This window comes from Larimichthys crocea, chromosome X, assembly GCF_000972845.2.
Source record: "Larimichthys crocea isolate SSNF chromosome X, L_crocea_2.0, whole genome shotgun sequence".
Classification (NCBI taxonomy): domain Eukaryota; kingdom Metazoa; phylum Chordata; class Actinopteri; family Sciaenidae; genus Larimichthys; species Larimichthys crocea.
The window spans coordinates 30,292,926-30,309,282 of record NC_040020.1 but is presented as its reverse complement, the minus strand read 5'-3'; the positions used below and the strand labels follow the sequence as shown (position 1 = coordinate 30,309,282).

General features: G+C 41.8%; 1 protein-coding gene across 4 annotated transcripts in view; it reads left to right on the top strand.

Annotated features, from left to right (window-relative positions):
• Nucleotides 1–16,357, top strand: part of mgat3b (beta-1,4-mannosyl-glycoprotein 4-beta-N-acetylglucosaminyltransferase b) — a 55,158-nt gene that overhangs the window by 3,996 nt on the left and 34,805 nt on the right. For 2 of the 4 annotated variants that reach the window (XM_010739092.3, XM_027282465.1), the window contains exon 1: nt 7–474. The exons of the other annotated variants lie outside the window; for them this stretch is intronic. Coding sequence is in view for 1 of the 2 variants with exons in the window: in XM_027282465.1 (XP_027138266.1) it covers nt 430–474 (45 nt within the window). In the remaining variant the exon portion in view is untranslated. Of the gene's footprint in view, nt 1–6; nt 475–16,357 lie in introns of those variants that run through there. 4 annotated transcript variants of the gene reach the window in all.

Sequence of the window (16,357 nt, the reverse complement as noted above, 5' to 3'; positions counted from 1 at the left end):
ATCTCTTCATCTCCATCCTTTTTCTGCACCGTTTGGTTCATCCCTTTGCGCACCGAAGCAGCTCGGTGTTTTTCTCTGTTCATTTATTTTTTATTTTTTTTAAGCGTCTCTGGATAAGACTCTACTCGGTGTTTCCTATAATAAACATCAGAGGGAAAAGAGGAGAGGTTGTGCCATCACTACCACCGACACGATCCACTGTTAAGTCCTGCTCGGGACGATCCATCGGCGCGACCGATCCGTTAGATAAAACCGGAGGAGGTGGGGGGTAAACACTGCGAGATGACTGTAGAGTAAGCCGGCTAAAGCATAAAGGGAGAGAGACCCCGGCCCCCCTGGTTATCACCGAGACTCCAGCATCACCGATGCGATGGCATAGCGGCTTCTGCAGCAAAACTACCAGACTAGAATCAGAACAGCAGGGCTCTCATGCACCATGAACCTCTGAAAGACATCCGACACAGGCACAGATGGGTAAGAGGAGATGCTTTTTTTTCCTTTCTTCACCATACATTTATTTATTTATTTATTTATTCCGGGATATGCAGGTTGGGCACAGGGGGGCGGGTGGATGGGGAGCAGGATGGCTTGTGACGTGGAGACCCCTGGCACTGCACGTACAGTGTAAGACGTGTATAATGTGAGGGAGTAAGGGAGGTGTATTTGTGGCGTGTGAGAGGTTTGTGAAGTTGCTTTTGACAGGCTGATGGGTAGAAATGGAAAAAGGTGGCCTTGCTACTGCTCACAGTGGAGAGGGTGTACAACTCGTACCACCTCATATGCTTGTGTATGTGCAATCTAGTTTTAATAACTGTGTACCAAGACCATGGATGGATTACTGAACAGGCCTAGGAGTCCGAAGGGGTCACTACCAAAGCACACTACAATGGTAAAGGACGATCCAAGCTTACCACACAGAGATGTAAAACATGTTCTGCAGACTAGCTCTTCCTTGTTATACCTTTTTACACATCACATCCCCGCCATCAAACACCTGAACTGATGGCGCCCATCAGCCTTTATCACTGCTACATCTTCCAGCCCAGAGGAAATTCCCTGCTTACACGTCATCTCACAACATCTGAATCACCCCGGCCCGAGTGGATGTCTTCTTCCGTGTGTGCGCTGACAGAAAACGTTTTCATCTGCCATATAGTCAAAACAACGGCATTTCTAATTTCCCACGAGAACGCATCCGCCTCGCCTCCATGCCTGGTTGTAGGGAGGAGGCGGAGGGGGAGGTATTGATCCAGGGTCCCAGATGGGTTTGAGTATATGCGTGCTTGAGTAAACTGACCCCTGATAGGCATTTAAGTGCAAATTTAGTGCAAATGAACGAATGAAATGGTCATGGCAGCCTGAAGGTTATAGAGACGCAGGAAAGGATTGTGACTTTGGAAAACGCTGGAAAAAAAAAAACGTAAACATGAACCTCTTTCCCATGACACGTTGCCCTTGAGCAAGGCAATTAATTAGCAATAACTCTATTAGAGCAGCTCAGTGGTAGCAGACTGTAGCTGTACCTGGCAGCTCCCAGGTGTGAATGTGTGTAACAGGGCATTGCTTATGAGCATGCTCAGTGTGTTCCCTTGAGATGAATACAGGGTTTTAAAGATGCATGTCAGGTAGGGGTAATTATCTGAGAGTCTAAGGTTGCTCCAAGGGAGATCAGTTTATGTCTGGTTGGCATAGAAGGCACAGGACTCTTCATTCGGTCCAGTTGAACCCAGAAGCACCTTTTTGAGGAAATGGCAGCCTGATTTGTTCTGCCTTGTTTGGACAGCAAATTGGTCCTGGGTCTGTACCTGGGAGGCTGTAAAGAGAGCAGAGCAGGAAAGAATTTGAGCTTGGGGAAAGCAGGAAGTATATGTTTTCACTATGTTTTGCAGCAGCATGAGCAGAGGCAGAGGCCTCTAACTTACCACTACTTCCCGAGTTCTTTGTGGTTATCTCACTGTGGGTTCAAATGGTCGACAACACCCTAACCAATATCTCAGATCCTCAAAACAACAACAAAGACCACATCTCATGGGGGATGCTGGCCTTTTCACTTCACAGTGATGCTGATGCTGAGGGACAGGGCACTGGACTGGTGTGTGTCTGTAAGGAAGGTGTGGGGTTGCAGAAAAAAGGAGGAGGAGGAGAGTATAAAATATTTCTAAAGGATGGATGCCAAAGCTGATGGCTGAACAGCGTTGTCATACCTGAATATGTATGTTGTGTACAACAACACTAACAAAACTAACAACTATTCTGTGCTCCTTTACACCTTTCTCAGCTTATGTCCTCCTCTGTAAGTCGCTTTGGATAAAAGCGTCTGCTAAATGCAATGTAATGTAATGTAATGTAATGAGAGTCAGGATGGGGAGCAGAAAACGGAACAAAGAGCCTGAGTGGGTTGGTGGGAATGGTGTAGATGTTGTTTAGTGGTGTGTCCACCTGAGCCCCACAGCCGAAGCTCACTTCTTTTGCCAGATTTGATTAAGAACAACCCCCCCTCTTTCTCTCACACTCTCTCAATTTTATTTGCAATATTAGCAAAGTGGCACGTATCTGTTACGTGAAAGCATATAGAGACGAAAAAACAGTGGATCAAGGAGACAAAAAAAAAAGAAGATGCAGAGAATAATACACATTGTTTCAGTTAACTTAGAGAAAAAGAGTGTAAAAAGGGGGGACACCGCTCCAAATTCCTGTTTCTTGGCCGGGATCAGCCGATTTCTCAACCAAGAAATAGTCCAGGAATGACCCTGTGAAACAGTGACATGTCATTTTTACACTATCGTTTACCATACTGATATGACAGTCATATGAGTCTTCTTTTATAACTCTCGGCAAGAAGGCGTAAGCGTACCGCACTTCCCAAAATGTTGAACTATACCTTTTAAGGCAGTTAGACAGATGACAAACAGTCTGTCAAGATACATTTTCCAAACTTTGTGTCAAGAGATAACAAACCTCTGGCCCAGGAGTGTTTCTGTCTTTTCTCAAAAAGAGAGAAGGAGGAGTTGGTTGTAATGTCTGGAAGCTCATTCAGCTCAAATCTATCTGTGTTTTGGACATGTGTAGTGGGATTTTCTTTTAAGAATTCATATGTAAATATGAAATGATTATTGGTAAAATGGTCAATATATTTCTACATACCATACTTATCCTTATAAAACTGTCGTTCACAGCTTTGCACCTTTTTTCTCTTTGTTGTATCGCAACGTCTCCATTCGCTCCCCCTTACTTCCTCTCACACAGCAATTTCATTATGCTGCTCCCTCCTTTCACTGCCTGTGACTTAAGTTGCAAGGCCGAAACAAATGGTTTTGCTGGCACACAGAGAGGCTGTCAGTTAACATTACCAGAGGTGATCTGGGTCTGCACAGATCAGCAGCCTCTTCCTCTTCCACAGCATCCTGTTTTTTCAGGCTTTTCCAACTAAAAGACCTGAGGTTCCTTTCTTTGAATCACCCGGCAGTCGGAGAGATTATTCCCTTTACTTTGCTTTAGTTAAGGGAAACAGTGCTGTTTAAAATCCAGAAGGAGACCTCAGCCTTTTTTCCAAGTCAAACGTATTGCATTTTGTTAGGAGTGAGAATGTAAGTCTGCAGGAAATGACCACAAACCAGGCTTGTTGATGTAAGCAGATGGATGCAGCCATCTGATATTCTGCAGTGTGTGAACACCAGTGAAGGACATGTAAATGGGCTAGAATGCATGTAAATAAGCCACATGCTAAATGTAAATTTTGAAAAATGTGGTCTGCTTATTTTAAGGGGTCTCCAAACTGTTCCACAAAGGGCCGGTGTGGCTGTGTGCCTCATATTTTATGTAACTTCATATAACAGGAACTTAAGCTCTCAAGATGCATTAACATGCTTCCTGGAGCCTCCTGAAGTTACAGGTTTGTGTCCTCAAGCAGCAGTTGTAGATGAACACACAATGGATCATATTCACTTCTGTAATTGTAGATGTTGAGCTGGCTTAAAACTGGGGGAGTAATCTTCAAATAATTGTTTAGATGGCTCGCAGTTGGTGTAATTCTAGATCACCTGTATCCCCCAGAATGAAGCATGCTGGGTGGAGAAATTAGAACAAAGGTTGAGTGAAGCTGAGTGATGCAGAAGAAGTCCATATTTTTCCCAGCAGCTAGCGTTACTTCCTGCCTGAGGCTGTCTAACATTAATATGCTCTTTATTCCTCTGGACGTCAGCGGGACAAAGAGATGTTTTCAGTGCTGTGACACAGAGAACGGTTTTGTGAGCGCTAAAGTGATTACAAGACATAGCTCAGCAGAGGGTGAAAGGAGAGAGAAGCATGCAGCCACATGAGTGTTGGCTGTTGACTTTCCATCGGCCTGGATAAAGTAAAACCTGTGTGTCTGGGGGTGGGGTGGGGGGGGGTGCTATCAAATCCAAATAACATAATGCAAACCCAACAAACAGGTTATGTATTCCCGGGCACAGCCTGCTGCTGCTGCTGCTGCTGTTGTGGGAATTAAGCTGTGTTCCTCCTCTGACCTGGCATGATCTGCAGACCCACACAAAGACACACACTCAGGCACGCACTAGTATATGCTCCTGGCTGTGCTCACGCTATTCCTGAAGAGAGAATCACACACAGAGACATACATCTCTTTCCTTCGTTTTTTTTTTTTTTTGATGTGTCTCTTTCTGCACACTTCTACACAGTCTCCTGCCAGTGTGTGTTTGTGTGTGTGTGTGTGTGTGTGTGAATAATCTCATTTTGCTCCGGCTTCCCATCAAGTTCCAACATCCTACACACCTCGTATACACACACATACATCGCACACACACACCTGCATTACTATCACCCCTCTGCCCACGCGTGCTGCAGATCGCGTGTTGTGTTTCAAGACTGAAAAGAGAAGGGTGGAGGATGGGGGGGGGCGCACATTTCCTGGTTGTCCCATCACCTCCCTTCCCCACCCCCCCTGTTGCCTTCGGATTCAATGAGTCCTCATTAGTCGGTTGGAGGGCGTTTGATGGCTCGATGCACGAACAGCTCAAAGTTTTACCCCCGTCTCTAACGTTCTGACAAGCTACAGAGGACAAAAATATCATCCTGGAGCTCAGCACATGAAAGGTAGCACTCTGGGGTTCTTCTTTGACTCTGAAAGCTCACATGTTTCTGCAGACTGCAAAACTGGCATTTTAAGGTGCGAAGGGGGAAAAAAAAAATAGCATCCAAAATGTTTTGTTTTTTTAAGGTGTGTCCTTTTGGTAAGGAATTAAATGTAATGCAACAGGTGACAGAACTGTGACTTGACAATCACAGGGAGTGGCTTATTTAAACAAACGCTGTGATGTTTTAAGTCATTCATTTCATCTTTGGGGCGACAGCAAGACAGGAAGCTAGGCTGATGGAAGAGATGCATGATGACATGCATTAGAGAATCCCAGTGTAGGTTGTCCTTTTGTTATTATAATGATAAACTGATGTCGATATCAGCAAAAAAGAGAACCCAGATTTCTGTCCTAGAATAAATTTCATGAGGAAGTCCAGTTTTTTTATATGTTGCCTATCTCAGATATATAAGCATACAAGTTCATTCTTGTACTTGACCAAAAAAAGTATGTACACTGTAGTAGTAGTTTTTGTATTAAGCTAAACTCATGGTCCACATACTAGATTTCTTTCTGAGCTATCATCCAACTCTCATGGTCTTCCTACAGTTAGTGAAGCCCAAGCCTTTCTTTTTTTCTTCTTTTTTTCTAGTTTTGTTATGTTTTATTATTATTTTAGATTCAATTCTATTCAATTTTATTTATATAGCACCAAATCATAACAAAAGTTATCTCATGACACTTTCCATACAGGGCAGGTCTAGACCATACTCTTTATAATAATATTATTTACAGAGGCCCAACAATTCCACCATGGGCGAGGAAAAACTTTCTTATGTTTAGAAGAGATTTGGTGTGGTCGTATGGTTTCACATTATTATTTGCATATCATACATAGCATGGTCTGTTAAGAATTCTGTGCTTTTTCCTAAATGTTTTGCTTATTGTATCTTTTTTTTTTTCTGTCAAATTTATTAGCCCCAAATCACAGGGTTGTCAACCTGTATCAGTACTACTACTGTCTCAGGAGTCACTCAAGGCTACTGTAGGTTGACCATTGGCACAGTGTGTGTCAGCCCTGAATTCTATTTTTGCTCGGGCTTTCACATCAGCGTTTAGAACTCTTAACTGTGACAGTTTAACAAGGATATCGCAGCATACCACATCACACACCACACCATATCTTAGCAGCTAGCAGTCGTATACCATAGAGAGAGATATTGACCCGGTTGTAGTCTACATAAAGCACTGACTTACGATGCAGTTAGTCCCCGCTCAATAACCTCTTGGTTGTTTCTAACACACATCCACAAACACACATGGTCTCTGAGGCAGGGTCTTGAAGGGGGGGCAGCAGTTGTGATGATGAAGTATGGATTTCTGTTCTGGCAGATCAAACTAAATGTGACTGGGCTTCATGCGGGGGTGGATGAAGAGCACTCCACACACTACTGCTGTTTGTCAAGGATAGGGCCGACTCGGAAGAACCAGCATCGCAAGCTTTTTCTTCCCTTACCCGCTCTCTCTCTCCCCTTTCCGTCCCTCCCCTCTTGCTGCTTGGAGGGTGCTTCCCTTTTCTAAATAAGGCAGTTTCTCCCACCATGACCTCAGCCCCCCCCCCCCTGCCTCTTCTCACACACACTGCCACTGTGTCGTACTCTTGTCAGACAGCCAAGCTGAGTTTACCACCGGGCTAAAATAGAAGTTGTCTGTCCTTGAGGATGTCTCTCTCTCGCTCTCTCGCTCTCTCCCCTTTCTCTGCATTCCCTTCTGTCTCACTCTCTTTCCCCCCTCTTGGTCACCTCAGTGTCACCTTACAGTCATGCCCCCGCCATGTAGACCTCAGGAGACCCACCTAGCGGGGAGAGAAAATGGTCCTGACCTGTGCTCGACCCAGCATGTGTGTTTATTGAGCCTACAGTGCTGGATCGTACCACTGGCGCACAATTTATAGGGAGTGCCAGTTGGAAATGAGGAACAAGTCATACTTGGGTCAAAGATGAATATGTAGATATTTCTTTGTGTGGGATACCAGATGGTTTGTGTTTGTGTAATGCAGGTAAAAACATTAAAGGAGAGAAAGTTGAAAGGTTGTATGTCTGTTAAGAAATGCATCTGTACATTTAGGTTAAAAACTGCCAAAAACTTTACACTATACTGGCCACTTAAGCATTTATACAGATAAATACACAGAGATCATAGACATACCACTGGAATGACCGTATCCTATTCCTTCCAGTGAAAACTATTTGTCTGATGCTCATCAAGGACAAATGTGCATGTATGAGTTCAAATATTGCCTCATAATTTCCAAAACTTTTCTTCAATTTGTTCTTTTTCTGCACCAGGGTTGTTACTCTGTTAAAAGAACCTGCTCGTACCTAACAAAGCAAACAGCATGACAGTCATGGTGCAGATTGACTAAATGTAGGAAAGGAATATAGGCTCAAAAATGGGCTAAAGTGCAGTTCACTCACAGACATGCATGAAAATAAAAGAATATTATTAATCGCGAGTGGAAACAACAAAGAGGAATCTCACACTGAAAATGTTCCTTATTTGTTTTTTATGATATCAGCATTTTTTTTGACAGTATGCTCAAAAAGGAAGGGAATTTTTGCAATGTGTTATTCGCCTCTGGACTATTTGTGCACGTAGCCAATTTACTAACTGTGTAGACGTCAGCTGTAGCTAGAAAGACCCACCCAGACTGTGTGCATGGGAGTTTGCTTGTGTGTTCTTTCTGTTATTTACTTCGACGTTCTTGAAGTAGATTCATAAAGCACTGAGAAAAGCACAAACCTTTCTTTAAAGTTCCACTCTCACTATCTGATATTAAAATTACATTAAATTGCACATGCAGTTCACTCTGTTGGTTGGTTGGTGGTTGGTCCATAAAAGTTTCCCCACCCTTTGGCTGCCATTTCATTCTAGGAGGTGTGTGTGTGTGTGTGTGTGTGTGTGTGTGTGTGTGTGTGTGTGTGTGTGTGTGTGTGTGTGTGTGTGTGTGTGTGTGTGTGCGTGCGCTGTCACAGCTATTGCAAATTTCATTTTACATAAAACTGTAAGAACATGCATAGTGTCACTTAAATTATGATATTTCCGAGCACCCTAACCTCTGAAAATAGTAATGCCGTGTATGACTAAGGTCTAGCTAACAAGTTTTAGTTTTATTTTTCTGATCTGCGAATGCTGACAGGATGTGATGAAAACCTCGGTTAGGCTGTTTTGTATGATTATACTTTTAAGCGAATTTATAGTCCGAACTAAAAAAGACAAGGCAGTGGGAGAGAGGTCAACCACTGAGAAGGTTATTTGCCTTTGTATTGTTTTTTTTTTTTTAAATGTGCAACCGTGGTGGGCTTTAATGATGTCTCAGTGCAACGCACACTCATTTTTGACGCACGTGTTTTACTGCCTCCTGCGAGTCCCCAGCACATCCTTACTCTGACTCTGAAAAACTGTCTTAAAATAGCAGACGATGCTTGTACTTGTTTTCCCCGAGCACAAAAATCAAGATGCGCTGTTTTTAATTTGTCAAATCCAACTAGGCGTTAAGAACAATAAAGCTTTTTCTAGAAAGCAAGAAAGCACTAGCATATGGTGTCAGTGCTGGACAGAGAGGGGGGGGGGGGGGGGTGTATGTGCTAGAGACAGAAGAGTGAGCAGAAAAAAAAGAGAAGAAGAAGAAGTCGGATCTGGAAAGATCAATGGAGTCCAAGGTAAAAGCTACAAAAGGTTGGGGGTGTGCTTATGATTCATTTCAAACCACAACAAAAGCAGCCCGGCCTTTTGAAAAATGACAGTGACACAGTCATCGCATTACTTTTTCGCTCTGGCTGTTGAGACGTACCAACGTCACTGAGCTGTCTGTCACCCGTAGTGCGAGGGAGGTGAGATTTCAGTGAAGGTAGGACAGGAAGAACGATGGCGGCCAGCCAACTGTTTGTCGGCGGATGGTCAATCGGATGGATAGATGCAGGGATGGAGGGATGGAGAGAGAGAGAAAGAAAAAGAGGGGAGGGAGGAAAGACATTTTCATCAGGATTATCCTGCAGCAGAGAATCTCATCTGGGAAAGTGGCCCAGTGCTTACTGAACACACACACACACACACACACACACACACACACACTGCCCCAGGAGGTTGCAAAAACTAAAAAAGCTCTGCTGCTTCACCTCAGTTTGCCCAGGAAAGCCCCTTTTTTAGCCTTCGTACTACATCGTGGTCCCTGTAGAAAGACTCGTCTGCTGCATCTTAATATACAAGTCTGTGAAATTGTGTCTGTGCGTGTGTGGTCCATCCGTCTGTTCTAGTTGTTGAATGTCAGTGTAGTTCCTCCCACTTGATTACACTGTTTATTTGCCGTGCGTCCCCAAACTCCTGCCCACCCGCCAGCAGGCTGCAGCCAGGAGGAAAGCTTTGATAGTTGCTTTGTATTCCAAGACTGTACTTAACACATGGCAACGTCAGGCCAGATGCATAAAACTCTGTGATGGTTCAAGACTAACACAATACACACGGACAAAGGGAGAATTATGCGGGTGTCAAAGCGATTAGTTCTTTCCTCAGATAAGTGATCAGACAACAAATCTGCTAATTGATTCTTTGTTTGGCAAAAATGCCAAACATTGGCTGCTATCAGCTTTGCAAACGTGAGGATTTGCTGCCTTTCTCTGTTTGATATTACTGTAAATTGAATACTTTGAGGGTCTGTACTGTTGGTTGGATAAAACAAGCATGTTGAAGACGTTCCCTTGAGCTCTGGGACTTTGAAATAGGCATATTTCTGACATATTTCTGTATAGTAGTGATAGAGAGGTCACCACTGGAGAAGTATATTATGGAAGAATCTTAATAGTCGAAGCCATCAGGACTAGTAAGAGCGAGCTGTCGTGTAGGGCTGAGTTAAGCTGCAACCCACTGTTGTTAAGATTCACACTCTTCCCAACACATTAATAGTCTTATTTCAAGTGACCTCTGGCTGTAGGGTAGTGGGTTAATCTTAATTTTCTTTCATCAGCCGACAATACATGCAGCAGGCGGTAAAGATTTAAAAAAGTACTGAGGCTTTGGTTTTCTTGCAGTCGGTTATAAGTCGTCAAGGGCGACGTGCCGCTCGTCATAAGATGAGTCAGTTGACATTGAGCCAAATTAAAAAATCTGTTTTTGTAAAGGTTTGGTTTCACGTTCAGCCGTCTCTGCTTAGAAATGCTGAGACCGGTAGCTTTGTTAACACATTAACACTTCTCCAGTGTGGCATGCTGGGAAGGAGAGTCTGCACAATCACTATCAGGATCGAACTACAGGACTGCATCGATTTAAACATTATTAATACTTGCTCTGTTAAAGATTTTTTAATTTGTATTATTAATTATGTGATTAAATGTTTTATATCATCATCAGTGCCGGCCGGCGTCTACGACATTGTCCATAATTACAGTTAAACATACTAAGAGAGTGAACTATTTCTTCTTCCCATTAAAATGAAACATCTCTGAAAGGTTTAGTATTTTATTTAGTGCTTGATCCATAAAGATTTTGCCCCAAACCATGATTTGATTTTGTGATATTTTACTGCATGTATTATTTCATACTATCACCCAGGCTTATGAAATTGTTACATTTTAGTCTCATTTGTTGTAATCACCTGAGGCTTGGATTTGATATAGTCCATAAGCCAAGAACAGAGGAGCGTGTGTGTCTGTGTGAGAGAGAGGGAGTGAATGAATGATGCATTTTTAATAAGGATGGTGGGATGTGGGAATATTCATCACATCACACCTCACTGTCTCCTCATGGTATCATGTTGTCACCAACATGTTTTTATATTGTTAGTTGTTTGTGTGTGCGTTACACTGCTGTCATGTGCTCTTTGTGAGATGAATTGTGCGCCCACGCGGATCCTTTAGAGCGGCTGGGGCGACCTAGTGGTTTAACACAGTCTCATCAGATCATAGGTTCAGTAAACTCCAGTGAAGGGAATTGATTTCCACTGTGTACATATATATATAATTATAATTATTATTATTATTGTGGCTAAGGTGATAATGAAACCAACAACTGTCTTTAACTCTGACACAATACATAAATGCTTACTTATCTTTAAGGATTACAATGAGGGGAAAGTCAGAATGAAGAATACTCGTTTTGTTCTTTGGCATAAGATTTAAGATTAATCTTAAGATGTTCAACATTTTCCAATAAGCACAAAGCCTGAAACACATTGCACAACCTAAGGCCTAATTGTATCACATGCCAAACATATCAAAGGAGTTTTGAGCTGATTCTGTATTTGGTTAACCTGTGATTATCATTCAGTAAATATATGAAGTCAGTCAACTGTGGCCTGGAAAGAGTACCTTCCTGCCCTCCCCGCTTCAGTCACATACTGGACACAAAAGTGTTTCTGCTTGAGGTTTCACTCCACTGATGCTTCATTGTTCTGTAAAGGTGGTGAAAGCAGACACCACTTCCATTTGCCTGTATCTGTGTCATGGATACCTGTAAGACAATGTGGAGCTCAAAAAGTGTGACTGAGCTACAGCTATTATCTCGAATGAGGATAGATTGTAAGGAAAGGTCATGTGAGAGATCAGGTGTGTTGTCATTGTCTGTTTCTGGAGCATCTAGGTCACACACTACACACGTGAGTCAGCTCCCGTATAACAGCAGTGTGAGATAACTGGTCACTCTTTACTCTCTTACACAACATTATATATATTGTCAGTAACCTAAGATGCTCTTTTCGGATCAGTGGCTCCTTAAACAGTGTGTACAGGTAATGTTATATGTGCTTAAACAAAAGACATTGCTGCTACCGTTCTATATCTGTGTGTATTTAAGATAACAAACAAAAAACGGATTATGTTGCCTAGCACATCTGTCACTATGTCATCGTTGTAACAGAAATTTGAAACTCACGAGTGTCAAGAAAGCTGAATACATGAAAAATAAAATACATGCCACTGTCCAGCTGTCAGCATACATGTATAATAGTCTTTTTTTAGCATTTAATTTCCTATTTTCTTTCCAAGAAGTTTCCTGGAAAGAATTTGAAAACTTTGTTGATTTAATGATTTCTTATTGTGAGCTTTTTTTTTTTTTTTCACAAATTGAAAGTTTACAAGGTTTACATTTTGCTAACATCGAATTTGAAATGCAAACTGAACACTTCACTCTATTGTTTTTTTTCTTTGAGGAAACATCTTGGATTTTATTAGTGTATTATTATGATAATAGACCCATGAAATAAAGCTTTACCGTGTTTTATTAAATCTGATTTTATTTTATACTATTTGATTATTTCAGATAAATGAATGTGGAGCATTTTAATGATGTTGATGATGCTAATCAAGGCTGTGCTGATTCATAATCATCAACATATAATCATTATAATTTATGATGTTTATGTTAGATTTAATATGCATTGTAACTAGTAAGTAAGGGTTTCATGTAAGAGTCTAGACTAAGTGTCTTTAGTTATGCTAGTGGCTCTGGTCTTTGAGAAAATGTACTACTTAATTTTGTACATTGAAACTGACTGCACATTGGGGTGCTGTGGCTCGGAGGTAGAGCGGGTTGTCCACTAATCAGAAGATCGGCGGTTCAGTCCCCTCCAGTCTGTGTGTCGAAGTGTCCTTGGTCAAGATACTGAACCCGAAGGCTGTGCCATCGGTGTGTGAATGTGTATGAATGGTTAGCCACTAGTATTCCTATGTTCCTTGTATGAATGTGTGTGAATGGGTGAAAGAGATACGTACCGTTAAGCGCTTTGAGTGGTCGGAAGACTAGAAAGGTTATATAAGTACATTTACATTGATCTCTCTAAAAGGGAGAAATAAACACAATAACACCAAGCAGGTGGGAGTAAATCTATTTGAGTGGGCCCGCCAAAGTAAAGTCAGTATATGAGAAACGCTGCCTACTCTGACAAAATGATTTCTGCCGTGGAAGACAAGTACTTATCACTTCCTGCAGATCAAGCTTGAAATAGATATGTGAACTTTTTAGGTTCTCTCATGGTTATCAGTCAGGTGTTGAGCAGTGCATTGAATTACACCTTTTCCTTATGCAGGTTTTCTTTATACAAAGCCTGGCTCGGCTTGTCAGCTTTCAATAACTACAAAATGTATTATTATATTTAAATAATACAAGCATATATATCATGTTGTCACAGTGGATTACAGCTATAACACAGCAGATGGACCGGTTTCCATACCTATTCTGTGCTTTTAATATATAAAAATGGGTATTTGTGCATTATTATGTCACCGATGAGCTTTAAGGGCCATTAGGTTGCCCTTTGTGACGTTAACATGCAACGTGATGAACACCCCTCATAAAACACATCCTGGTGGACTGACATTACATGATCAAGGTCTGTAGTGATTATAATTCACAGGCTGACACACCATCCCATCGTCACATTTGCTCATGATGGTATTACATCAATGTGATGACAATTCAAAGATTGCTTCATTGAGGTGTGTGTGTGTGTGTGTGTGTGTGTGTGTGCGTGTGTGTGTGTGTGTGTTTGTGTTTGACACACACACATGCCTTTCTCGTCCCCCAACCAGGAGCTGTGATACAGCACTATTCTAGAGACAGGAGGTGGCTCCAGAGTTGAATGGGCTTCATTGTGTTCCAACAGCACTATCTTGGAGACAGAGTGGCGAGCCAATACACACACAAACACACCGCACTCTCTCACACACACACACACACACACACACACACACCTACAGACACATATACAATATTCTGTGCCCAGGCCTATGCTTGACCCCACAATGCTCTCTCTGATTTTCTCTCTCTCTCTCACACACACACACACACACACACACACACACACACACACACACACACACACACACACACATAATGAGAAGCACTGTACTGGAATCAACAGCACTCTTGTTCTCTAATAAGCGCTGCATATCAACACACATTAGCTTCCGCTCCTCTCTAAAACTCCATGTACATCTGACACTTTTAAATGGAGTCCAGTCGTTAGGTCTCCTTTTGTTGCAGCCATATTGGAAACTCTGTCTCGTAAACATTGTTTCATTTTCCTGCTATAAATTTGTAGAATTCTAAAAGCATAGTCAGAGCAGCACAATAACATTGGTATCGGCTTTCTTAACTTAACCTTTAGTCCTGCAAGATATAAAATGGCTTTCCACCCGTTAGATAACAGAGACAGATCATGAGTCTTATGATGCAGCTTCACTTTGGGTCAGGTGTAGGTGTGTGTGTGTTGTCTTCTCTATTCACTTTTTATATAACATTTTTTTTGTTGACTTTCACATTGATTATACAGAATAACTAGAGATTTTGTTCCTATTACTTCAATTAGCCATGCTAGATATCTGAGTATAGCCTCACCGAAATGTGAGCATGGCTGCAGACTTGAATCACATGAAATATGTTTTTAGTTATTTATATTTTACAATCCTATCTGCATATCAAGCAATCTAGGAAGTTCTTCATGCAGATTTTTCCTTCATTTCGATGTTGACTGTGTTGTCTAGGCTGACTTTCTAGTAAAATCTAGTTTGTTTGTTTTCAAAATGATCCTGTTTGCTCCTCGTCTTCGAACAATTTGTTTTTTCCCTTCAAATGTTAGTGTTTATAGATGTAGCTACTTGCCAACCCTCCAGATTCTCCCGAGGGTCCCATTTTTCAATGTCTCCTTACCCGTTGTCTTCCTGACGCCACATTTTGGCAGCAAAATGACTCCATAAAATGACTAGAATGCAGCAAAACAGTCTATGATGTCTGGAGGTTGGCAAGTGTGCTGATTAAACATACTTTATCATTGACCATGATTATTGACTTTTCTTCTGCAAATTTAAAATTAACCTTTGACCTCTGTATAATGTCACAGAAGGTCCACTTCGCTGATATTGAATCTTACTCCAGACTAAACTGAAACTGTCACTGTCCCCTGGTTTGTCAGAAGTTTTAATTCCACCTGGAAGGCTTTGGCCGTGAATTATAATCATGCTAGACATCAGTGCTGTAGTCAATACCAATGAAAACCGAGACCAAGTCAAGGCCAAGACCATGGCAGGGTGAGACCGAGTCGAGGCAGTATAAAGCCTACTTAGGTGGCTAAAATGCAGACAATATTCACCAAATCTCTTTGGATGAGGCCCATGCTTCGCAGCCTTCTCAGTCAGTGTATTGCAGGATTTACAGACTGCTGTGTTTTTTCTTTTGGACTCTGTTTTGAGAAATTGAAATGACCTGTTTGGGATTTTTATGATTGTTCTAGTATTGTACTGTTCAATTTAAGTCAGGCAACATGATGTCTGTGAAAAGAGCTCTATCAAACATCTATGTAACTACGTGCATGTATGCACATCTGCAGCCACATTCAGTGGTGGATAACTTGGTGATCTCTATAACTGAGTGTGGCTGCAGATGTGGTTGATAGACCAACACAGCATAATTATTTTTTTTTTAGATTGCGTGCAGACATGCAGCTGTTTTTTTTTCCAAATGCAAAACTAAACAAACATTAAAAAAAAGTTGTCACCCCAAAACTGAGCTCTGAATTTTGTGTAACTTTATTGTAAAAACGTCAAGTTCAGCTTAATTTAAAAGAACAACGCTGATCTTAGTTGTAAACATAAGATGCACAGAGTTCTCCTTCAGTGGTTGTTGGTGGTGTGGTGTATTTTTAGTTGTTGAGATACGAGATATGATAAAAATCACACTAAGGGCTGATGCACACATGCACATGCACACAAACGAAAACAAAAAACCACAGGCCCCCTCGTTGCTTTCATTTTGCTCTCATACTATACAGCACCATCAGTTGCTATACGACAGACAGAAAAAAAAATGGACTTGAATATAAATCAGCCAGCAGGAGATAAAGGCCTGCAGACAGAAGTGTCCATGCTGGCTGTATCAACACAAATAAAAGAGACATAATCATCTTGTGCATAATGTAGTTTATGTTGGAAATGCATGCATCTAAGGCTACGTTTACACGTAGCCGGGTATGTTGAGAAACGAATATTTCCCTCCCTCCGTTTTCCAAAATAACATCGTGCACATAGCATCGTTTTCAAAAAAGTCAACCCGCATAAATACGCCATCGAGCGCCGTCATAACTACGCCAAGCCTGTGGGTGGCAGTGTAGGAAGATCCTCTGCAAGCCAATCAGAATAATGCTTCCATGAGCATCGTCATAGCAACAAGTAAACATTGGTCGCACTTTTGGCGCATCCGCTGCCTAAAACTCCGTTTATCTCAATTTACACGCAAAC